At 48.1% G+C, this 24,574-nt stretch overlaps 1 protein-coding gene across 3 annotated transcripts in view; it reads left to right on the top strand.

Annotated features, from left to right (window-relative positions):
• The window catches only part of ZFP64 (ZFP64 zinc finger protein), a 75,865-nt gene extending 59,850 nt beyond the window's left edge, over positions 1-16,015 (top strand). For all 3 annotated transcript variants that reach the window (XM_069548835.1, XM_069548836.1, XM_069548837.1), the window contains 4 exons: positions 2,477-2,626; positions 2,771-2,833; positions 12,123-12,374; positions 14,764-16,015. In XM_069548835.1, coding sequence (XP_069404936.1) covers positions 2,477-2,626; positions 2,771-2,833; positions 12,123-12,374; positions 14,764-15,455 — 1,157 coding nt within the window. In that variant the 3' untranslated portion in view covers positions 15,456-16,015. The remainder of the gene's footprint in view (positions 1-2,476; positions 2,627-2,770; positions 2,834-12,122; positions 12,375-14,763) is intronic.
• The last annotated feature ends 8,559 nt before the right edge of the window (positions 16,016-24,574 follow it).

The following is a 24,574-nucleotide window of genomic DNA, read 5'->3' as shown; positions in this document are numbered from 1 at the left end:
AGAAGCTATGGCTTGGAGCTGTGCTTCTCCCCATTTGATGTGCATGGGCCTCAACTGGGGATCTTGTTAAAGCGCAGATTCTGTACGTCTAAGAGCCGAGATTGTGCCTTTCTAACAGGCTCTTGGATCATGCTGGTGTTAGTGCTCTGAGGACCACCCCTTGAATATCAAAGGCTTAGAGAGTAAGTAGGATGAGGTTGGCGTGCTTTAAAACACAGGTTCCTGGGCTCACCCCCTCCCCAGTTAAGGTGGATGAGGCTTTGGAGACTACATTTAACCCACAGTTGAGGGGATTCTGGTGTGGCGGGTGGGGGGTCCCGTGCATCACTGGATGCTCAGCAACGTCCCTGGCCTCCACCCACTAGATGCCACTGTCACAACGTGAGCACACAATCGTGACAATCAGAAGTGTCCCCAGGTATTGCACAATGACCCCCAGTTGAAAGGCATGGGCCTAGGTCCCTTGTTCAGCCCCTGTTAAGGGGCTTCAAGCATCACAGCTCCTTGGATGTGACGCCTGCGGCCCTTTAACTGAAGCCCTGTAATAGCATTGATGAGATGGAGGCTGGATGCCGTGCTGGGAATTTACATAGTGCATCTCTTCTTACTCGGAGGCGGGTCAGTCATGCCTCTTCACAGCGAAGTAAACCAAAGCTCAGAAAGGCTGAGTAAGTTGCCGGTAATCACACAGCTAGCACGTGACCAGGCCAACCCTATGCCCTCCTCAGCGTGTTCTGCAGCTTCTGTGGTGAGAAGGTTTGCTTTGACCAGCCTGTCGAGGAAAGCGGAATCCACCGTCCGAGTTTTTCGTTCAGTCACTGAGTCGTGTCCGACTCTTTGGAACCCCACCGTCTGTAGCCCACCAGGCTCCTCTGTCCATGGGATTTTCCAGGCGAGAATAAGGGAGTGGGTTGCCATGCAATTTCCTTTTCCAGGGAGATCTTCCCAACCCAGGGATCAAACCCGCATCTCCCACTTGGCTGGCAGATTCTTTACCACTGAGCCACCTAGGAAGCCTGGGATCAAAAGTCCCTGACCCTGGGCTGTAATTCATAAACTGTTTAATACGTTTTTTTCTTTTCAGATCTAAAATATTGACAGCACCTCTTTTTACCCGGATCTTAAATCTATTTGGAGAGAAATCACTTTACAGTCTTTGAGGAGCACTTGGTCTTTGTTATAGAAGTTTTTAAAGTTTCCTGTTAGATTGAATTTTATGAAATAATCTGGCCATTTTGGCTGACAGAAACCACAGTTACACCTGGGTCAGCCTTGCTAACAGAGGGTTATGCAACGAATGTCCTGAACCAGAGGCTCAGTTTCAATCACTGGTTACAAGTGGCTGATCTTGTTTCTTCATACAGCCGTTGCCCTGCCCTGGATTATTTGACGCACATCAGACATGTACAGTCTACAAATAGCCGTCCCCAAACTACTAGAACACGGCTTCCCATGTGGCTTAGTGATAAAGAGCCCGCCCGTCCATGCAGGAGAGTCCGATCCAATCCCTGGGTTGGAAGATCCCCTGGAGGAGGGCATGGCAGCCCCAGTGGCCTTGCCCAGAGAATCCCATGGACAGAGCCTGGTGGGCTGCAGTCCGTGGAGCTGTGAAGAGTTGGACATCACTGAGCATGAATGCCTGCAAACTGCTAGAATCCTCTTTAAAACTTTAATTTCATCTTCACGCCTTAAAAACGTCCCTTAAACGTTCATTTAGTGTTGGTGCATCCTGGGGTTTTAAATGCATTTTGCAGTATGTTTGGTCAGGATCCCAAAAAGTCCTGATACTGCAGACCATCTCAAGTCTTCTAGTCTCTTTTTTCTTCATGTTTCAGGTTGAAACAGTGGCATTTTAACCTGGAGAGCAGTGACGCTTGAAGTGTGGTCTGTGACTTGTTGCTGAGTTGAGTTAAAATAAGTTCAGAAACAGCATTTAAAAGTAACTCGGCAAACATCCAGCTTTATGTCACAATGTGAAACGTTTGGGCTTTTACTGTCTTATTCCATTTTTCTCATACTTTGTTTATTTTATTAAAATTGCTAGTCTGATGGGTTGGAAGTTATCTTACAAACCAGGTCTTCCCCACGTCATTTGCGAGGTGCTGTTGCAAAGTCTGGATCTTGACAGTCGTGTCCCTGGCACACTTCATTTGCTTTGTCCCCTCTGCTTCCTGGAAGTTGGTGAAGAGGATGGTTGAGACCAGAGTGTGCATGGCTTCTAATCTGTAATGTTTGGGGGTTTTCTGGGGGACGTGGGGGAAGGTAAAATAAGCCCAAAGCTGCTCTAAGACCTGTGCGCCCAGTTGTGTCCAACTCTGTGACCCCGTGGACTGTAGCCCACCGGGCCCCTCTGTCCATGGGATTTCCCAGGCAAGAGTGTTGGAGTGGGTTGGCATTTCCTCCTCTAGGGGATCTTCCTGATCATGGTGCTTATATTTGAGAAGTCAAGTAATACTTTCCATTGTCTCGATTTCAGCTTCGGAACTAGATAACGATGTTCCCAAACCACCTTGTCCCTCCGCTGACGGCGGTGACGCCCAGAAAGCCCCTGTCGCGGCTCTTCCCTCCGAGTCAAAGGAGCCAACAGCGACCCTTGGGGAGAGGACCTTCAACTGCTGCTACCCAGGTGAAGGGGAGACTCGATGTGCTGAGCCCCTTCCCTGCACCCGGCGCGGTCACGGGAGCTCAGGCACTGACTTGCCGGAATTTCAGATTCTTCGTAACTTCCTCTTTGAGGTCCTGTTAAGGGAACCTGTTTTTTCTTTTCTAGGTTGCCACTTCAAAACTGTTCATGGCATGAAAGATCTGGACCGCCACCTAAGAATCCACACGGGTAGGTACCTGTTCGTTTGTTCCAAAGTCGCGTGTTGGAAAAAAACCGAGACCACAAATGTATGATGGTGGGCCCGACATGGAAGGTCTCTGCCTCAGGACGCAATCTAGCAGGAGAGGCTGGGACCTGAAAAGTCTCAAAGGCATTGATGGTAACTGACAGGCGGGGGGAGCCTGTCGCAGGCTGGTGATGGCAGACTCTTTGGAAGAAGAGGCTCTTCGGGTAGGAGAGATGGCTGAGGAATCGGGCAAGGAGAGGGAAGGATTCCAGAGGGAGGGGATTGCGGTGCAGAGGCGTGGACGGAGCAGAGCGGGTGTGGGATGTGGTTGGAGAGGCGGGCAGAGGGAGGGTGTGCACAGAGGCCCTCTGGCCGTAGAGGTTGTGGATAAGAGCAGTGAGGCTGCTTCTGGATGGAAGGTGCCTTCTGAGCAACCATGCTGTTGAGAATGCAGAGAAACCAGATGTGCTGGAGCAAAGGAATGACCTAGAAGCAGGCTCTGCAAACTGCGTACGGCCTGTCGTCTTGCCAGGCTCGCCTGTTACCTGTGGCTGCTGTTAAAAATAATAGAAGAGTAAGCCCATCATATATCAACAGCTGCATGAAAAATAACTGTTTCCCGGCCCTACAGTGGGATTACTGGATAGTCCCCGGAGACACACTGTCTAGCTCATTACAGAAACTTTGCCACCCTCTGCCTGTATGAGTTGAGATACTGATGTCTCTGCTCTCAGAGAAACCAGACTAAATGACTTAAACACAATCAGTGTGCTTTTTCTCAAGTACAATTTAAGAAGCCAGGTAGTCCCCAGCTGGTGGGATATAGCTGTCATTCTAACAAACAGCTTCATCTCCTGGTCCGAGGCAGCTGCTCCAGACCTCGGTCTCTCAGCCAGTGGAGAACTGAAGCGGGAGAAAGGCTCAGAGCCTCCCCCAGGCCAGGCCCCTGAAGTGGCCTTCCCAGTGACTAGCTGGATGACAAGCCGGACTCAGTCATCGCACCAGGCACAAAGCGGGGCTGGAAAACGGCTCCAAGATGGGCAGCCACATGCCCACCTGAAACCCTGAGGCTCCAGCGTCAAGAGGACAGCTTTCTGGACACCTAGTCTCTCTTGGAAATGGGCAGTGGGCTGTGGAAGCTAGAGAGCAGAGGGCCGGCTTTGCCTGGGAAGGGTGGGTCATTAACGGCCTCCTTGTGAAGCCTCGGGAGGTAGGGCTGCCAGGATGGTGGCGGTCACCCGCAGACCGCGGGAGCCATTTGAACAAGGATGAGAGACTCCCTATCAAGGTGGCCGGGTTAGGCAACTTCCCAGGGGGCGACTCCGTCCTGAGGGTAACCAGGCAGTGCTTCTCCACTGGGGCAGTGCCACTCTGGGGGGCGGAGGCTGAGGGTGCTGCCCGAAACCTACAATGAACAGGATGGGCCCTGCAAAGGGTTGTCAGGCCCCTATGGCCGCGGTACCAGGAGGACCTCGAGAGACAGGTGGGGGCTAGATTAATGTCTTATTGGAGTGATACAAAGCATGAGGGGGATACGGAAGTACATGGTGAGGCCATGTCCTTGGTGGGGCTCCCTGAGTCGGCGGGGAGATGCTGGGCAGGCCCATGCTACCTCTGGAAAGCAGGAATGGGCCCTGGGGCGCTGTTAGCGTTTTTCCCCAGGGTTGCATAAAGCCAGCGTATTTCCGTCCTGTTGGCGAGTGTGGTGGCCAGCCCCATGGTTTCAGGGACTCGGGGTCCTATTTCGTTGCTTGGATATCCCAAGGATTGGTGTGGTCTCAGATGGCTGGTGTTAGTTGATCAGTCATGTCCAACTCTTTGCGACCCCATGGACTGTAGCCCACCAGGCTCCTCTGTCCGTGCAATTTTCCAGGCAAGAACATTGGAGTGGGTTGCCTTCTCCAGGGGGTCTTCCCAACCCAGGGATCGAACCCGGATCTCCTGCATTGCAGGCAGATTCTTTACTGTCTGAGTCAGCAGGGAAGCCCTACTCTTACCTTTAAAGGCAGCATCCTGGAAGTTATACACGTCATTTCAGTTGATGCCCAATTGGCCAGAACTTAGTAGCGTGGCGATTCTTAGCTGTGGAAATGAAGTCCGGGAGCTTGAAGTCTTGAATCTGTGTGGTAAGTGCCCAGCTACAAAGAGATGGCTCTATTACCAAGAAAAAGAGCTCACATATAGACCACATGGCCTCAGCGCAGCTGTAAGCGGGGTGGCAGTGTGTGTGCAGGGGGTCGCTTGAGGCAGAAGCTGGACCTTTGCCAAATGGGTAGAACATTGATTTTCCAACCACCATTTTGAGATCCTTCACACTTCAAACCTGAAGATCCCCCAAAGAGTTTAATTGACAGTTACTGCATTAGAAGTTAAAACCAAAACTTTTACTTTTAAATGAATAAATTTACAGTAAGCCTGCTATATATAAACACTTCTATGAGAAGTAACAATGGGTATACATTTGCAAACATGTCTTATTTCATGGTTTAGCTGAACTCCCACCCCTGTATCCCAGTATCCTGCCTATTGCTGTGTGTTCCTTTGGTTGGAATATAAGAGGAAAATCTGGCCGCTCACATAATGTAATTGGAAATGGAGTTTCGATAGCCTTTTCAGGTAACACTATACCAAAATACAACAAATGGTAGTTTGTTAAATATTAGTTGCTGTATAGAATTTGCAGTCATTTCCATAAAATTTTCAAACTTGTTAAATTCCATTTGTTTTCAACTTTGAATGGCCCTCACTCATGCTTGACTGGCTCTCAAACCACACTTGGTTTGACAGTCATAGGCCAGTCATTTGGGAAAATGTGGCTTTTGCCAGCTTCTGTAATTCTTCTAAATGTTCATCCATTTCATTGTACCATAGGAGAAAAATCATGTTTGATTATGAATCTCAGTAGAAATACCTAAAGCTAGGATCCTGCAGGCCTGGAATAGTGAGGGATATGCTTTGCAATCCAAACTTTATAGAATCCAAAAGTTTATCCCAGTATTGCCAGTAACTTTCCTTGATATGACTGGCTCACTTAGTTCATATTTAAGGAAACATCTGCCAGACACCAAATCTGAAATACCCGTGGTTTTTTTAGTTCTTTCAAGTCAACATGGTACAGAAAACACCCAGTGCAGACACCCCTCAAGCACTTGTTGTTAAGACAGCCAAGTATTTCGGTTTACAGCACACTTTGTAGTGTAATTGACATCTTTAATAGGGAAATTTATCATTCAAATTCCAAGTATACTAAATAAATTAAAGTCTATAACTTACCAGGAAATATAGGAGGACAAATTTATGGTGAAAATAGGCAGGTAAACACGATTAGCAAAGTCCACCAAGAAGACAGATTAAATATGACTCAAGTTAAAACTTCCACTAAGACATCAAGAAGTTAAGAAATCTGCAACATGGGACAGGGTTCATCTTCTGAACACACAAGGATGCCTGCAAAGCAGTGATGACTCCAATAGAAAAGGACCTGAACAAGCTGTCACTCTAACAGAAGTGCCAATATTCAGATGAAAAGCCCACAGGAATAAAGTCCAAAAGAAACACAAGAACTGCATTTGCCTCAAGGTGGGCTAGCTGAAAAGTACTCAGTTGAGACTGTGAATCACGGAACACGACACTTAATTCAAGCATCGCCGCACCGGGCCGCCCCACCGCCCGAGTCAGGGTGTGGGTCTCTTCAGGGAGAAGCCTGGGAGGAAGGGTGGGGGAGCGATGGGGTGTGTGGGGACTTACGAGAGCTGACGGCGGCAGAACGAGCTTCAGAGAAGTTTTGCACGTTCTCGCCAGGCCCCTGGCTGCCTTGTGTTCTCTAGGAGGTCAAATTTATGCTCTTGAATTGCTCTGGTAGATTGTCATATGCAAATCGTGTCTGTCTTTCTACTGGATCCAGAGGGCCTTGGTGCTCTGGGTCAGAGCTGAGTAGTGGTGAACCAAACCATCCGAATCTTACTCCTGACTCGAATGAAATATCTTGATTTCCCCCCACCCACCCCCCTGTGGCCGCTCTGCAAGAGCAGCTTATGGGATCTTAGCGCTCCAACCAGGGATCGACCCCAGGCCCTCGGCAGTGAAAGCACCCAGTCTTAACCACTGGACTGCCAGGGAGTTACTTGGATTTTTTTAACCACCATTTGTGGTTCAAGTCCTTAGGATCCTTGTGGAAGTCACTTGGTCATGTTTGAGAAGTTTTTGTCTGTTTTTATTCCGAGTCTGCGGAAGTGGGTTTGGGTCTTGGGGTGTGTATTGCTTGGCTTGGGGTTCTTTCATCAAGGATGATGGTTGAGGGGCTTCCCTGGTGGCTCGGTGGTAAAGAATCCACCTGCCAACGCAGGAGACACGGGGGACGTGGATTTGATCCCTGGGTCAGGAAGATCCCCTGGAGAAGGAAATGGCAACTCACCCCAGTGTTCTTGCCTGGGAAATCCCATGGGCCGAGGAACCTGTCGGGGTACAGTCCTTGGGATATCAAAAAAGCTGGACACAGCTACTAAAGTATAAAAAAATAAGTGACAGTTGAATTTCAAATGTTTTGCACTTAAGATAATTGTCTGGCATTTAACCTCATAGAGGACGTTGTCTCCCAATGTTTGTTTTATCCCACTCTGTATTTCATCACTTGGTATTGATATCAGGGTTAATCTATCTTGAAGTGAGTTGAGACAGTTTTTTCTTTCCCTCTGCTATTAAACAATTGAACATGGAAACACTTTTGCTGGAAAATTGGGTGAACGTGAGCACAGTACTCCGTTTACAACTTTCTTTTCCCAGAGGCTGGAGAGTGCATGGAGTAGGCTGTGATGGCGGTGTCCATCTCAGTGGCCACGGAGGCCAGCTCCACTGAGCCCTGTATCCCCAGAGCCAGTGGCAGCTCCACGCCTCGTGGTCTCCCCTCCAGGACCGAGCTGGTGGGGCGGCCTGTCTGGAACATGCCATCTAAAGGTGCTCTTAACCCTTTTTTCCTGCTAAGACTCCTGGCAATTTTGTGAAGCTTATAGAGCCCTCCCAGAATAACATTTTTAAACATAATAAAATCACATTAAACTATATGTAAGTACAGCTGCTATCAAAGTGTTCATTGTGTAGTATTTTAATAGACTACCCTTGCTTTCCTGAAGAGTGCAAGTGAAGTCGCTCAGTCGTGTCCAACTCTTTGCGACCCCATGGACTGTAGCCAGCCAGGCTCCTCTGTCCATGGAGTTTTCCAGGCAAGAATGCTGGAGTGGGGTGCCGTTTCCTTCTCCAGGGGATCTTCCCAACCCAGGGAGAGAACCCAGGTCTCCCGCGTGGTAGGCAGACGCTTTGCCATCTCAGCCAGCAGGGGAGTCCCGAAGAGTGGTACAGACCGCAAAGGTCACGGCCACCTGGGAGCTCACTAGAAATACAGGACCCCAGACCCACTGACCCTGACACTGGATTTTACTCCTTGTTTCTATGAGTTCGGTTTGAGAAATGGGGCAATAGCGATCGAGGGTACGAACCTGCAGTTCTTGTAAGAGGAGTGAGTTCTCAGAATGTCTGGGAATGGTAAATTCCAGTTAGAGGTGAAAGAGATAAAAACTTAATCCCTTCTCATAAAAGGTCTGCTGCTGCTAAGTCGCTTCAGTCATGTCCGACTCTGTGCAACCCCATAGACGGCAGCCCACCAGGCTCCCCCGTCCCTGGGATTCTCCAGGCAAGAACACTGGAGTGGGTTGCCATTTCCTTCTCCACATACAAGGTCTGGAACTCCCTAAATTTTACCCACAGGGCCCAAATTTAAGAATCCTAGCTCTTCCCAGGAAATAAATCCAATATTTTATGATAACCATAGTGTAATATAACTTTTAAAACTGTGAATCACGTTGTACACCTGAAACATAGTTCAAAAAAACTATAGTTCAAAAAAGCAAACTCAACCCCTGATCTGGAATGTTACAGGTCATCTTGGATAAGAGCAGCAAGTGTAGCCAACCAGACGCTGGCTCTTTTTGTTGGTTGGTTGGGGGTTTTTCTTGGCGGTACCACATGGCTTGCAGGATCTTAGTTCCCAGACCAGGGATTGAACCTGTGCCCCCTAGTGGAAGTGCAGAGTACTAACCATTCCACCACCTGGGAATTCCCAAGGTACTGGCTCTTAAGAACATTTGCTCGTCTCCATTGTGCAGAGCCAGTCCCGTGTCCGGGCCGACAGTGATGGAATCATGCAGCCTGATTCTCCCGAGAAGGACAGCAAATATTTGCGCAAAAAACGGTTTACCTTGGGGCACATCTCTAACATAGCAGTTTTTCTAAATTTGTTATTGCTCTGTTTTCTTTCTTAATTCAGACTGTAATTTTGTGTCTTCCTGGACCGTAGCCATTTTATTGAGTCATCTTAATTGATTGTCAGCTTCCCTGGTGGCTCAGATGATAGAGAATTCACGTGTGAAGCAGGAGACACAGGTTCTTTCCCTGGGTGGGGAAGATCCCCCAGAGAAGGGAATCGCTAGCCACTCCGGTATTCTTGCCTGGAGAATTCCATGGACAGAGGAGCCTGGTGGGCTACAGTCCATGGAGTCACAAAGAGTCGGACACGACTGAGCGACTAAGCACACAGGTGCACAGAAACTGGTTGGGGTAAAGTCTGACTTAATAGTCATGATTAAGTTTATCTATCTGTCCCTTTTCTTTTTTCCCGTGTCTATTAAAATGGATCGTAACCAGGTACAGTGTTGTCCCCTTCCCCCCCAGGACATTTGGTAATGTCTGAAGACATTTTTGAGTCTCAGAACTAGAGAGGAAGGTGCTACTGGCATCTTGGAGGGGTAAGGGATACTGCTAAACATTTTACAACACACGAGACAGGGCACAGCAAAGAATTACCTGGCCCCAAACGGCTGTAGTGGCAACACTGAAAACACTGGTCTATTGGTATCTTTTCTTTGCACAAACCTCCCTTTTTAATAGCTATTCTTTTGTTTTTATTGATCAAGTGCTGTCTGTTTTCACTTCTAGTTGGTTTTTTGGTGGGTTTTTTTTTTTTTTTGTCTATTTGTTTTTTAGTATTTATTTGACTGTGGCACGTGGACTCCTCGATTTTCACTGCAGCATGAGGCATCAAGTTCCCTGACCAGGTATCAAACCTGGGCCCGGGCACAGAGTCTTAGCCGTGGGGCCACCAGAGAACTTCCGTTTCTCCCAGTTTCTCGAGTTGCACATGGTTCACTTGCTTTCAGCCTTTTGACCTGAAGTTCAGAGATTCTTCTGAAAAGTGGTTAGGCCCTGGGTTTTGATAGCGTGGGGCTCTCACTGTCCATCTCTTAAGAGCCTGTGATCCAGTTGCGACTCTTGGAGCAAAAGTTGTTTTAAAATATGTCCTACAGGTTTCCTTGGAAACCTTTTGTGAAACCACGTTAGTTTCATAAGTTTGAGTCACATCTACTTGGTGAGTTCTGTCTCTTCCATATGAAATTTGTAGTGGTTTTACCATGATGTGTTTTGCCTAACATTGATATTTCTGATGCCTTTTAGCATTTTCCTAGAACGCTGTGTATCATTCCCTACTTCTCTTTCATTTTTATTTGTGTACCTCAGACAGTAAAGAATCCGCCTACAATGCAGGGGACCTGGGTTCAGTCCCTGGATCTGGCAGATCCCCTGGATAAGGGCACGGCCACCCAATCCAGTGTTCTTGCCTGGAGAATTCCACGGACAGAGGAGCCTGGCGGGCCACAGCCCATGGGGTCACTGAGTTGGACGTGACTGAACAACTAACACTTTCCCTTTTCAGGAGTATTAAGCTGACTTTTAAAAAAATGTGATTGACATCTTTAACAGGAAATTTAATCCATTTGTACTGAACGTTTAGCTTGACTTTTACCTTCTTTTCTGTTCGGTTGTGCCCCTTTTTTTATCCTTGCTCCTCTTTTCTGGTTTGAAAGCAGTCCTCCCCATTTCATTACTTATATCCCGCATCTTATCCAGTACCTTTTGTTGTGGTCTGATGTACACGGTTCAAGTGTGATGCCTTGTGTCATCTGTCCACTGGCTTTATTTTCTCTTCCCACTGAATGCGAGTTCAAGTGTGTGTGTTCGTCGCTCAGTCGTGCCTGACTCTGCAACCCCCTGGACTGTAGTCCGCCAGGCTCCTCTGTCCATGGGATTCTTCAGGCAAGAATACTGGAGTGGGCTGCCATGCCCTCCTCCAGGGGATCTTCCCCACCCAGGGATTGAACCCAGGTCTCCAGCACTGCAGGCGGATTCTTTACCACCTGAGCCACCAGGGAAGCGAGTTAAGTATGGGGTTTTATTTCAGTAATTTCTGTGGGATTCTGCAGGTACTGTTCCCATCTTGCAACCATCTGGTGTTGTCTGAGGAGTTGTGTGCTCATCTGGGCCTTTTTTTTTCCTGAAAGCTTTAGGATGTCGTCATTCTTAGGCTTCGGAAATTGTCCCATCCTGCCTCTAATTGAGCCATCTTAAGACCCATGTCTGAGGAATCCCCCGCAGTCCAGTGGTCAGAACCCAGCACTGCCTCTGCCGGGGGCCTGAGTTCAATCCCTTATCAAAAGACGACAATCCCCCAAGCCTCACACAACCCGAAACAGCCTTTTAAAGACCCATATCTGGTTTTGGTGTTGAAAGAATGATTTTCTCTGAGTCCGGGTTCTTGGGTTGGGCATGCCTTCTGATTCTGGCTTTCCCTAAGCAGTGGGTTGTTGGGTAGGTCTTTGCTCGGATGTGACCCGTCTGGAGCAGTCATGGGAGAAGGAAGAACGCAGTTTGGCGGTGATGCTGTGGGCATGGGGTTCTCTGCTCTCCGGGAACCTCCACGTTCTTGGAGCCTTGGCGATGCTTCTCCAGCCTAAGCAGCCTCCCTTCCTAATGGCCCGGGAGAGCAGGCGCCTCTACTGCTTGTGGTTTAGCACACGTAAGAGTCACCCTGACTGTTCTCCAGGTGGCTCATCAGCTAGAGAGCCAGAAAGCCGTTCCAGATATCCACCACCTGCCCTCTCCAATCTTGACAGCTTCTAGGAAAGCTCTCATTTTCTCAAACAAGGTTTGGCCTGTGACTTCCTTTCAGCCTGATTTTATCTCTGCTCCTCGGGAGTCTGCAAAAGTTCTGAGCCACGAACGAGTCAGCACACCTTCTTGTTCCACGATGCTTGTCTGGACCTCAGTGTCTTCCTGTCTCCGGGCATTTGGTCAGAAGGGAAAGGCAGAGCCCGGGACTCAGACCGCCTTCTTGGTTGGATCTTTCTGCCGGCGTCCTGATGGACAAAAGCCCTGAAGCCGCGACTCTTGCTTGTGTGTTTGCAGGGGACAAGCCGCACAAGTGTGAGTTCTGCGACAAGTGCTTCAGCCGGAAGGACAACCTGGCCATGCACATGCGCTGCCACACCAGCGTGAAGCCCCACAAGTGCCACCTGTGCGACTACGCGGCCGCCGACAGCAGCAGCCTCAAGAAGCACCTGCGCATCCACTCGGACGAGCGGCCCTACAAGTGCCAGCTCTGCCCCTACGCCAGCCGCAACTCCAGCCAGCTCACCGTGCACCTGCGCTCCCACACGGGTAAGTCCCAGGCCTCTCTGCACCTCTGACCCCTCAGCGCTCATTTAGTTAAAGCACAGGCAATGCAAATGACTCCAGGGTGTGAGTAAAGGAAATTGGAGCTTCTCTGTTGGTATGAAGGGTGTGGTTTCTCCCACTGGGACAACAGCTTCTAGTAAAACACTGGAAGTCTGACAGCTGTTTTCTAACTTGCCTGCACAGAATACAGCTGGGGGTGATTATCCACTTCAACACACAAGAAGCAAAGGGTGCATCTCAATAAAAGGCTGATGAATAAACTAGGTGTTTGTCATTCAACATCGACTCTGATTGTGTGGCTTAATTCAGAAACATGTAGCCACGTGTAAAACAGCTGGCTAGTGGGAAGCTGGTATGTAGCACAAGGTGCTCAGCTGGTGTTCTGTGTTGACCTGGAGGGGTGGGAAGAGCAGGGTGGGATGGAGGCTGAAGAGGGGGGGATATATGTGTTCATACAGCTGATGCACTCTGTTGTACATAACATTGTGAAGCAATTATACTCCAATAAAAAAAGAAACATGTAGCAAAATTACCTGAAAGTAATCACAAACATCTAGAAATTAGGCTTTGCAGAAAAGCTTTTCCCTCCCTGTGTGAGACCCTGTTGAAATAAGGAGATAGAACTAACCAACCCATCATGGTGCAGAAAAAGGGGGATTGGGAAGCCCATAAGGAGAGTCAGAAAATTAGAATTTCCAATGTATTCATGGCAAATGGCAAGCAGACCGGCATATACTGACATCCAAAATTGAGTCAAGAAACCTGTGTCCCAGCAGACAAGTGGGAGGCAGCCAAAGAGCTGGGAGCTAATCTTTGCAGCTCGCATCTGACTGCCTTGGGTGTTCTGAACTCGGAACTGATATAGGCTGCAGAGGTCAGAGGAGCAGCTGAAGCCTCTTGGCATGATGGCCCAAACTGTCGAGTAACAGGTAAAACCCACCTAATGTCTCGTCCTTAAACCGATCTCCTCTTCCTAACTGTGACGTGTCATCTGTGGACTGTGAGTCATCAGCAGGAACTAAGTGGTGTGAATGTGCCAAGTCTAACAAAAATCCTGGAGATAACAGAGCACTTGCATAACTTACCAGAATTTTTCAGTTCTCATTGGTACCAACCTACTGGCAGGAATGTTGCATCCAAGAGCTCTGTTAGAAACGGTAGTCAGAACAGAGCAGTATGAATTGGAACTGGGGTTGCTGGCTATAAGGTCTAACTTTTCAGATAGCATGGAAAAAGCTGCCGAACTGACAATCAGAAGATAGAAGTCTGGTTTCTGACAAGGTCAGAAAGAAAAGAGAAGTGAGAAACTCAAGTGAAATAAAGCCGTTTCTCAAGCAAGGAGAGGTAGTGTGGCAAAGAGAAAGGCATCCTTGAACCTCTCAAGCTGATGAACTAAACACTGAAGCTACTACTCGTTTTAGAGAGTGATGCTAGATGAGTCAAAATCACAACCAACAGAATGCAGGAGAAGTTTGGGGAAAGGATGGTTGTGTAGGGTATGTAGCAATCTCATCTTTGCCTGTAATCAACTGACAGGGATGTTTAAAGTAACAGCCTGCAAAGAACTAAACTCCTAAGCCATCCCTCCAGGAAGTACAGAGGAGGCTATGGCATCTCAAGGTTTGTCTTCTGCTCTTGCTGCCGTATTCCTAGGTTAATTTCATAAATAAAATTCAGTCTGTCAGTGTGAAACTGCAAAACTTTGATACAAGCCAGTTACCTGATGTAATAATACAACTTAAAGTGAAAAGTAAAAAGTGTTAGTTGTTCAGCCATGTCCAACTCTTTGCAACCCCATGGGCTGTAGCCCTGCCAGGCTCGTCTGTCTATGGAATTCTCTTGGCAAGAATACTGGAGTGGGTTGCCATTCCCTTCTCCAGGGGATCTTCCCAACCCCAGGGGTCGAACCCAGGTCTCCCACGTTGCAGGCAGATTCTTTACTGCGTGAGCCACAGGGGACGTCCAAACACCAAAGTGAGCATGTTTATAAATCTTGATTAGAAACAGTTTTGTATCACATAACCACACATCTTCCTTCTGTGTCCAAATCTGGGATGTCAAGTGAGTTTAGATCTGGACCTGAAGTGTCATGGAGAGGGCGGATGTGGATGCCGTGATGCTGTTTGGCCGTGGTCGAATACTGTGACCTCTCTGAGCCTCAGTTACCCTATCTGTTAAAGTGGGGGTAGTACTCACACGTGGGATTGCCCTGAGTTAATGCACAGTGTTCCCAAGTGGGGGTGGTAGGAGGTGGCAAGGAACTGGAGTTTTAAAGACCCTGCTGTCTGCCACCAGCCATTCTGAACGCATGTTTGGGGGGAGTTCTGTGTTGCCTGCCTGCTCTAATGGAAACGCACCTTCCCGTTGCCAGGGGACACCCCCTTCCAGTGCTGGCTCTGTAGCGCCAAGTTCAAAATCAGCTCGGACTTGAAAAGGCACATGATCGTGCACTCGGGGGAGAAGCCTTTCAAGTGCGAGTTCTGCGAGGTGCGCTGCACCATGAAGGCGAACCTCAAGTCGCACATCCGCATCAAGCACACCTTCAAGTGCCTGCACTGCGCCTTCCAGGGCCGGGACCGGGCCGACCTGCTGGAGCACAGCCGGCTGCACCAGGCCGAGCACCCCGAGAAGTGCCCCGAGTGCAGCTACTCGTGCTCCAGCGCGGCCGCCCTGCGCGTGCACAGCCGCGTGCACTGCCCCGACCGGCCCTTCAAGTGCGACTTCTGCAGCTTCGACACCAAGCGGCCCAGCAGCCTGGCCAAGCACATCGACAAGGCGCACCGGGACGAGGCCCGAACGGAGAACCGGGCCCCGCCGGGCCGGGAAGGGCCGCCCGTGGCCAAGATCGTGACGCACAGGGCCTTCCGCTGCGAGACGTGCGGGGCGGCCTTCGTCAGGGACGACTCTCTGCGGTGCCACCGGAGGCAGCACAGCGACCACGCTGAGAACCAGAGCTCGGGCCTGGTCACCTTCCCGCCGGAGAGCGGCGCCCCCGGGCAGCTGGGCGCGCTGGTCTCCGTCGGGCAGCTCGAGGCGCCCCTGGAATCCAGCCAGTGCCTCTAGCTGCCCCAGAGAGGGTGGTCAGCCGGCCGCATCTCCGGACGCAACGCCGCTGCCCAGCCCTCAAGCCAGGCTGGACTCGCCCGCTCCGGGGACGCCCGCGTCCACCCTGAGGCCTGCAGATGCCGCGGCTGCGGTCACCGTGGGGTGAGGGCAGGCGCCGAGGCAGTCCTGTGGGGACACCTCCCCCAACCTCACCCCTTGTTTCTGTCTTCCCTCCAAGCATCATCTAAGCAGGTTTCCTCGGTTCCAAGATCGGAGGGTCCACTGAGCACTGCTCTATCCGATAGGGATAGTTCCTTCACGATGGATTCCAGTTCTAAAACTGATCCGCCCCTGATGGGATCATGAAACAGACGAATTAGACCACGTGGGAAAACTAACACTACACTGATCCGTAGAGCAGGTTAAGGGGATGTCGGAGTATGTGGAGGGTCAGCGGGCCGGAAGAGTTCCACTTCTTAACCTGGGTGGTGGTTTCTAAGAGTATCCGCCTTATATGTTTTCTGTGTGGTTTCTTTTATCTGTTGTCGTATAATAAAAAGGCAAGCTCGTCTGCAGAATGGTGTCAACGGGACACTCCATTTTTGTGGTCTACACAGTGTGGGGTTCTCCAGTGCCCTCCACCCGGTGGTAATTTCAGTGTAAACGCACCTAGGATTTCTGAGCGTCTTCGTGCCAAAGTGCAGCAAAATGCAGTTTGACCTGTAGGTGGCACCAGAGATTAAGCTAACACTAGCTCAGCCAGTAACTTGTGAAATTCAAGATTTGTGTATCTGTGTTCATAAAAAGAGAGCAGGGGGCCCGTGGGTCCTGGGCTTCGTTGTGGTACATGGCAATGCGTGGAAAAGCCTGGGACTAGTGTCTTTCATCATAGTAAGTACTTGGTGTTTGCTGAACCGACAAATAAGGGAAATCCCAAGCCTCTTGTAAATGGACATTTAACTTGACTGAAACTTAAGAGGTCTTGGAATGCCAGCAGATATATAATTTATCCTAAGTTTCTTTCTTCTTTTCTTCAGGTACAGTCTTTGTTTAATACAGATTCTTGTGTGGCCTCATCAAACTAAATATCTGGGCCTTTGAAACACTGAATAGATCCATTGTTTTTTATAAACAAGGAACAGGGATGTGAAAACAAAATTTTAATAGATTGTAAAAGTGACTATTTCACTTATGAAATAAAGACAGAGCTTATTTTAGAAGGTTACTTTGAACACATCTGATTCCATTTGGCTCAAGGCAAGCGATAACGACTGTAAGAAGAAAACAGAAGTGATGGCAGAGAGAATTAATCCTTTTTTGTTTTAGAGCTATCTTTGGTTGTTCCGAAGTGTTTCATTCCTGGTTGCTGGTGCATTGTACAGATTCTATTGTCACTTTTTGCTGTTTGTCATGAGTCTTATCTATGTTTCTGTTCTGGTAACAGAAGGGCTGTTGACGTTTCAAGTGGGAACCCATAGATTGAAATCATATAAACGTTCCTTGTACTTATGGCATCATAGCTCTTCAGAGAAACAGGGACAATATCAGCCTCTTTAGAAGGCTTTTTCTTTTCACAGCTGTATGGGCATCAAGGGTCTTGGATCCACACTGGTATCACCTAGCAAATTTGGATCCCCAGTAGAGTGGAGATTAGCAAAAAGCTTGGAACCAGATAGTAAGTATTTGAGGCTTGATGAAGCCGTAAGAGCTCTTCCGAGACTAAACTCTCTTCACAGAAGCAGCCAGACTGTCTGTGTTCCAACAAAACTTTATGAAATGAGGATGAGACTTAAAATACACAGCTGTCACCAAATGAGACTGGAAATAGCCACAGTAGTTAAGAGGCCCTGAATTGGTTTCTGCACCCAGCTCTGTTTTGCAAGGTGTGCATGGATCTCAAAGGAGACGCTGATTAATGAACATTCGCAGTTTGACATTACATGGACCAGGGGCTGGTGAATTTTTTCAGTAAAGGGCCATACAGGAAATATCTTGGACTTTGCTAGCCTCAGTCTCTATTCAATTCTGTTCACCTCCTTAGCACAATCACTCAACTTTGCCATTGTCATCGAAGCAGCTGAAGATAACAGGTAAGTGAATGGATATAGCCATGTGCCAATAAAACTTTGTTTACGAAAAACTTTGGCCCTCCAGGCCATGATTTGGAGGGCTGTCTTTTGCTGATTCCTGACCTGGGCTGTTGAGTGCAAGCAACAAGGTAATTGATATATCAAAACACAGGACAAACACAAAGAATGCCAGGTTTCCTGGGGTCCCTTTAGCCGGTACAGTTTCATGCAAGAGACAGGTTCAGTTCAGTCATTAGGTTGTGTCTGACTCTTCGCAACCCCATGGACTGCAGCATGCCAGGCTTTCCTGTTTATCACCAACTCCCGGAATCTGGTCAAACTCATGTCAATCAAGTCGGTGATGCCATCCAACCATCTCATCGTCTGTCGTATCCTTCTCCTGCCTTCAGTCTTTCCCAGCATCAGGGTCTTTTCAAATGAGTCAGTTCTTTGCATCAGGTGGCCGAAGTATTGCAGCTTCGGCATCAGGCCTTCCAATGAATATTCAGGACTGATTTCCTTTAGGATGGACTGGTTTGATCTCCTTGCAGAGACAGGTTAAATTCCAGGTTGTGTACATGTGTGCTAAGTTGCTTTAGTCATGTCCAACTCTTTCTAACCCTATGGACTGTATCCCACCAGGCTTCTCTGTCCATGGGATTCTCCAGGCAAGAATACTGGAGTGGGTTGCTGTTTCCTTCTCCAGGGGGTCTTGCCAACCCAGGGATCGAGTTCTTTACCGCTAGCACCACCTGGGAAGCCCAAGTTCCAGGTTATGAGTGAAAGTCACTCAGTCGTAACCAACTCTATACGGTCCATGGGATTCTCCAGGCCAGAATACTGGAGTGGGTAGCCTTTTCCTTTTCCAGGGGATCTTCCAACACAGGGATTGAACCCAGGTCTCCTGCATTGCAGGCAGATTCTTCACCATCTGAGCCACCAGGGAAGCCCAAGAACACTGGCGTGGACAGCCTGTCCCTTCTCCAGTAGATCTTTCAAACCCAGGTGTCCCACATGGCAGGCAGATTCTTTGCCAGCTGAGCTACCAGGGAGGTTGCTGCTGCTGCTGCTAAGTCGCTTCAGTTGTTTCTGACTCTGTGCGACTCCATAGACGGCAGCCCACCAGGCTCCCCCGTCCCTAGGATTCTCCAGGCAAGAACACTGTAGTGGGTTGCCATTTCCTTCTCCAATGCATGAAAGTGAAAAGTGAAAGTGAAGTCACTGAGTCATGTCCAACTCTCAGCGACCCCATGGACTGCAGCCTACCAGACTCCTCCGTCCATGGGAGTTTCCAGGCAAGAGTACTGGAGTGGAGTGCCATTGCCTTCACCAGGGAGGTTAAGGACTGGGAAATGCTAAGTCCTTTGGATGTCTATTCAGTGCAGCTATAAAGTGTCCAGTGAATTAAAAAATCAAGGAGATACCCTCTTGCTTTCCTCTGCTTAAGACTTCCTGCTGCCTTCTAAACAATGGAACATGAATTCATTTGTCCCTGTGTTTAATTCTTTAAAAAGAATGAGCCTCAATTCCTGCTGCTGTGTTGGTGTGAGTCCTTACTCTGAGCCAGGCACTGTGATAAGAACTTGACCTGTGTTGAGTCATCTCATTCTGTCAGTTGCTATCCAGAGCTGGAGCTAGGTTGAGACGAGGAAGGCACTGGCCTAGGGCACTCAAAACTCAGCAATCACATGTTTTAAAGCAATCTAGTTTTTAAATTGGCAAACTGTGGCCTACAGGTCAGCTGCTTTGTTGGTTTTGTTTTTGTTGTTCTTTTAAGTTTTATTAGAAGTTAGCCTGGGAATTGAGGCAGGACTTGGTCCTGTCTTTAAGATTGTGATGTTTTTGTTCATTGTGGATTTTCTGTGTTAAGTTTGGGTTTTAGAAAAATTGCATTAAAATACTTTCCTTGATCAGTGAGATTTTGGGCACCCCTTTCCGTTTGCACTGAAGGGGTGTGCCTCAACCGCTTCACCCTCGTCCCTGCCTCTTGTCCAGATGCAGAAACTGAAGCATGAGGGTGACGGAACTTCTAGCACAGAGTTGGGTTTCAGCCTCAGGCAGAGTAGCTCCTGAGTCCACATTTTTAACCAGAGAACTGGGCTGGCTCTCCAATTTTAAACTTTATATTTTGTTAGAGCTCTGAGCTGAGTGGGGCGATGACAGACTCATCCGAAAGGAGCCTTCTTTTGTTAAAAGGCATCGGGGTTGAGGAGGAAAGGGGTCCAAACGGCCCTGCTCCGGCATTGCTGTGTGGCCAGCATCCGGCCAGAGTTTGCACCTCGGATTCTCAGTTTGCTTGTCTGTCCATGAAGCACTCAGCCGCTTCAGTCGTGTCCAGCTATTTGCAACCCCATTGACTGTAGCCCACCAGGCTCCTCTGTCCACCGGATTCCCCAGGCAAGGATACTGGAGTGGGTAGCCGTTCCCTTCTCCAGGGGGTCTTCCCAACCCAGGGATCAAACCCGAGTCTTCTGTGGTGCAGAGTCTTGACCCACTAAGCCACCCAGGAAGCCTTTCGCTTATCTGTAAAATGGGCCATTTCAGGCATTTGGCTTAATGGTGACGTCAACAGGTTCAAAACAGCAAAGCAAAAATCGGCTCACCTGTGTCTTTTTCTCATTTATTTTGTCGGAGCTGGGGCATGGGGATAACCAAGAACTAGCACTGTGACCTTATGACTTTGTGCATCATGTTTTCTGTCTTCCTTCCCACCCCACCCCATATCTGTAACACGTGGTCCAAAATGGTGGCCACTGAAGCTCCAGCCAGGGTAGGAGGAGGCCTCCCCTTAGCACTGCAGACGGTTGCACATAAGCTTCTGTTCCCATCCCCTGCTACCTGGCTGGTCATACGCCATGGCCGTTGCAAAGGGTGCTGGGAAATCATGGCGCTAGAGTCGCTCTCCCGAGTTAAAACCTGGAAGGAGATGCTGGGTCACGTGTATCCTCTGCCCCTGAGCAGTCATGCAGCGTTCTTGTGAAGGCTGGAGGTGACTTTGCTACGAGACACCTCGCATTGGCCTTGCACACCCAAGGTATTCCACTCAGGAATATCTGTTTTATCAGGCCCTCACTGGGGCTCCCTCTGCTGCTCTTTGTGATATAGGCCCATGGCGTCCTTCCAAGGTTTTCTGTCACACCGGTCTGGTGGGTCCAACTGGCTCCGGGCTGAAGTATGTGGGAAGCTCCTGCGTAATTGGAATCTGCCTCTGCAGGGAGGCCGTGGGCATTGGTACCTTCTAAGGTTGTGCACGTGATCCTAACATACAGCCAGGTGGGAACAGCTGCCCCAGGGAAGAAGCAGGGCTGTCTTCATGGATGTTTGCCACCTATACGGTCCCGGCGGGCCCCACACTCGGGTACCTGCTCTGCTGATGCTGTTCTATAATTCTTAGTTTTTGAACCAGGGGTCCTGAGTTTGCATTTTGCATCAAACCCAAATTACATAGCCAGTCCTGTGAGGAAAGGAAAGATGCCTAGGAAGGGAGCCAGTGTACGTTACTGGTACAGAAAAGGTCTCAACCTTTGTGACCAATACTCCTGTCTGGAGTCGGGCAGCCAGGGCTCCAGATAGGAGGGGAAAATCACCATGAATCATGATGGTCTAGAATTTCCCCACACAATTCCATTCAGCTGTTACAATGAATGCCATTTGCATTTGTTGTTACGAACATGATTTTCGGAGAAGTTAAACCTGCTCAGTGCAGCTGGTCCAGGAAAGGCAAGCCCACGTGTGCCGGACCCCTGTGCTTGTGAGTTATTTGCAGCTTAGGCGGGGCTGTCGTCCACTGGCAGAAGTGGGGGAACTGGGGAGGGAGCCACTTGAGTTCTAAGTGTCAAGGCCAGAAAAGGACATGATCTTTTGCAAGAACGGTGGGGTCTGTAGTTGGCTTGGAAAGTATTTTGAATGTGGGTATTATTGGATAATTGGAAAATGTCCCTAGGCTATGCGTCCACCTACAGGTAAGTATTGCAGGGATGACTGATGTTGCATTCCCCCAGCTCAGGCAGGTCACAAAACGGTGGAGCAAATTTTGCTTTGATACTGATCTTGATGATAACTACACTTGAACTCCCAGCAGTGTGTCAGGCCCCCAGAGCCCACGCTCAGCCACTCTCAGAGGCCACTTAGATAGGATCTCATTTATGTCTCACACCTTGAGGCGCTTCTGTTTTAATAGAGAAGAAAAGGAAGGTAAAGAGTCCAAGTCCAGCACATGGTCAGAATTAGAACCTGTATCCGTGTCCTCTGAGTGGAACTCCTTCTATCACCTAACGCCACCTGCTCGAGAGACCTAATGCCAGTTCTCTTCATTGCTTTTGGAGTCATGAGTCCCTTTGTCAGTCCAGCCAAGTCTATGAATCCTCTCTCTGAATCATGTTTAAGAAAATAAAGCAAAATATAAAAGCTTGCAGAGGAAAACTATTGAAATCGTTATCAAAATATTTCTTGGTTTAAGTGCATTGAATTAGCATTATATTAAAGGTTGTAGCAGCAGACCTCTAGCATAACTATCATTTATAGTCAGCGTCCACAATTCCTCCATGGATTCAACCAACTGCAAGGTTGGTTAATAATAATAATTTATTATTGAAAAAAAAAATCTTTGTGGACCACTTATGTGGCCGAGTGCATTTCAAACCTATGTTGTTCAAAGGTCAATCAACCGCAATCCTATTTTGAAGGAGAGATGCTCATAAATGGTATTTCAAGATGGTTACAGCAACCGGGATGTTATATGAAACTTGGAAGATAGGAAGCGTGTGAGTGTAGTTGTGTCCCACCTTTTGGCGACCCCACAGACTGTCGCCCGCCAGGCTCCTCTGTCCATGAGATTGCCCAGGCAGGAATACTGGAGTGGGTTGCCATTTCCTCCTCCAGGGGGTCTTCCTGGCCCAGGATTGAACCCACATCTCCTACACTGCAGGCAGATTCTTTACCACTGAGACACCAGCGATATGAAAATTACTGGTCTCTTTTGTTGACCCAGTCACTGGTCCTGTCAACGCTTCTGTGTTCTCGTACCTACATCCCAAACTGACAGGCGCTCAGTTTCAGGTAGAGATGAGTGAAATAAGATTCATCTTCTTTCCCGTGCAAAACTCTGGACCTTAAAAATTCTACTCATGGTCCCTTGGTTAAGACCTCTGTACTAATGGAATTTCTGGGGTCTGATTTTCTGGGTAAAACTGGAACTTGCTGTTATTTCTATCAATACTAGGTCTAGTAGCATCCGTGCTTAAACAGTTACCCCTGCTTCACCCCACCCCAAAGAAAACCGTGCGTTAGAAGGGATTCATCAAACAGGGCTCTTTGTAGTAGTGCCTATGTGCAGCCCTTTTCCAACAAGCTCTTCTTAAGATGGCTCAATCCTCACCTGTTAGTTTGAGGGACGTTGGCTTATAGAAAACAGACACTGTTCATCAAGCAATTCTGAAATTCCCAAGTGCTCTCTTGCTGTACCACCTGTTTCTTGCAAGGTCACAGCAGACTGGCTTCAGCCTAACACGGAAGGCTTTTGACCCAAGGCTGGGAGCATAACCCATGAGTAACAACAGCGGATGATTCTAGTATTCAGCCCAGGGTCGTCTGTACTCACTCATCTTAGGCATCCTAGGAGGAAAAGGATTATCTCAGCTGTATTGGTGGTCACTTGTCCATCTGCAACAGTCTACCTTCACTTTTTTTTTTTTTTGTAGTTTTGATAAATGATCCCTTTGGATTTAAAAGAAATTCATGTCCTGTGTGTAATTCTTTACAAATGCATAGACATCTCTGGATTTGGAGAGGAACTGGTTATCTCCGCCTCTTTGTCAGTTGTCCATTTGTCCCTTGTTGCAGGAAGACGTTTCTAACAGCAAGACCTGAGGGAGTCAATGGTGCAGATGTCATTTGGAAATGTTTTGTCTTTAAAAGAAAAATCTTTATTCCAGATACTCATTTCTCTCCTGACTCCAGCCTCGTCTCCAGCCCAGAGGCCGGCAGACTTTTTCTGTAAAGCTGGTAGGAAATATTTTAGGTTTTGCAGGCTGTACAGTCTCTTGCAACTGCTCAGCTCTGGCCTGAAAACACGAAAGCAGCCAGGGATGGTACTTAAAGAAATGTGTGTCATTGTGTCCCTGGAACGCTTTACAGACACCAAAATTTGGATTGCATGCAATTGCACATCACAAAATATTTTTAAATTTTTCAGCCATTTAAAAATCTAAAAACTGCTCTCAGCTCGTGGGTTGTACAAAAGCAGCTCACGGGTTACTGTGAGAAACACTGGGCAAAGAACATAGGGATCTCTCACTGTAACCTTTACAACTATACATGGATCTTCAATGATCTCAGTACAAATTTTAATTCAGAAAACTAACAGGTAGTTGGCTGGATTTAGCAGCCACTACTCCAGGCTGTGGTTTACCACCCCTGCCAGTGAGAACAGCTTATGAAAATATGATGCATAATTTGAACCTGCTCTCCTATTTCTGAGATTGTTTTTGACATGAATGGAATGCTTGAGTAGGATTTTTTTCTGACGTGGGTTGTCCCCAAATATTGGTTTTATATTACAGTTCAAATACAAAAGCCTTAGCTGTTAGCTATTAGAATTAAAGATCCTAGTGTGGTTTGAGTATGTTGATAAGAAGTAAATTTACATTTGTGAAATGTTCACTTAATTAAAAAGCTCACCGTAAAGTCCTGCAGTCCTAAAATGTTTTCTTTTAAAATAATAATCTATACATATTTTTTCTAATCAAGCAATACCAGGGGATATACAGTGAAAAGTCTCTTTCCCATCACAGCCCCTCATTTTCCCTTTCAATAGCCAGTCACCATTAGCCGTGTCTATAAATTCTTTGGTTTAAAAATTTGTCTTCAGAAGTTTCCTGTTGGTCCAATCATTAGGACTTCATGCTTTCACTGCTGGGGGCCCGGGTTCAATCCCTGGTTGTGGAACTAAGATCCTAAAAGCTGCAGGAAGTGGCAATAAATAAATGATGCACCATGGCTGTCTTTTGGCTGCAAAAATCATGATTATAGCAGCTACCCGGGCCAGATGCACTCCGAACCTCTCAAAGG

This window comes from Ovis canadensis, chromosome 13 (assembly GCF_042477335.2).
Source record: "Ovis canadensis isolate MfBH-ARS-UI-01 breed Bighorn chromosome 13, ARS-UI_OviCan_v2, whole genome shotgun sequence".
Classification (NCBI taxonomy): domain Eukaryota; kingdom Metazoa; phylum Chordata; class Mammalia; order Artiodactyla; family Bovidae; genus Ovis; species Ovis canadensis.
Note: the sequence above shows the minus strand (reverse complement) of the source record. Positions and strands in the feature narration are given on the sequence as shown.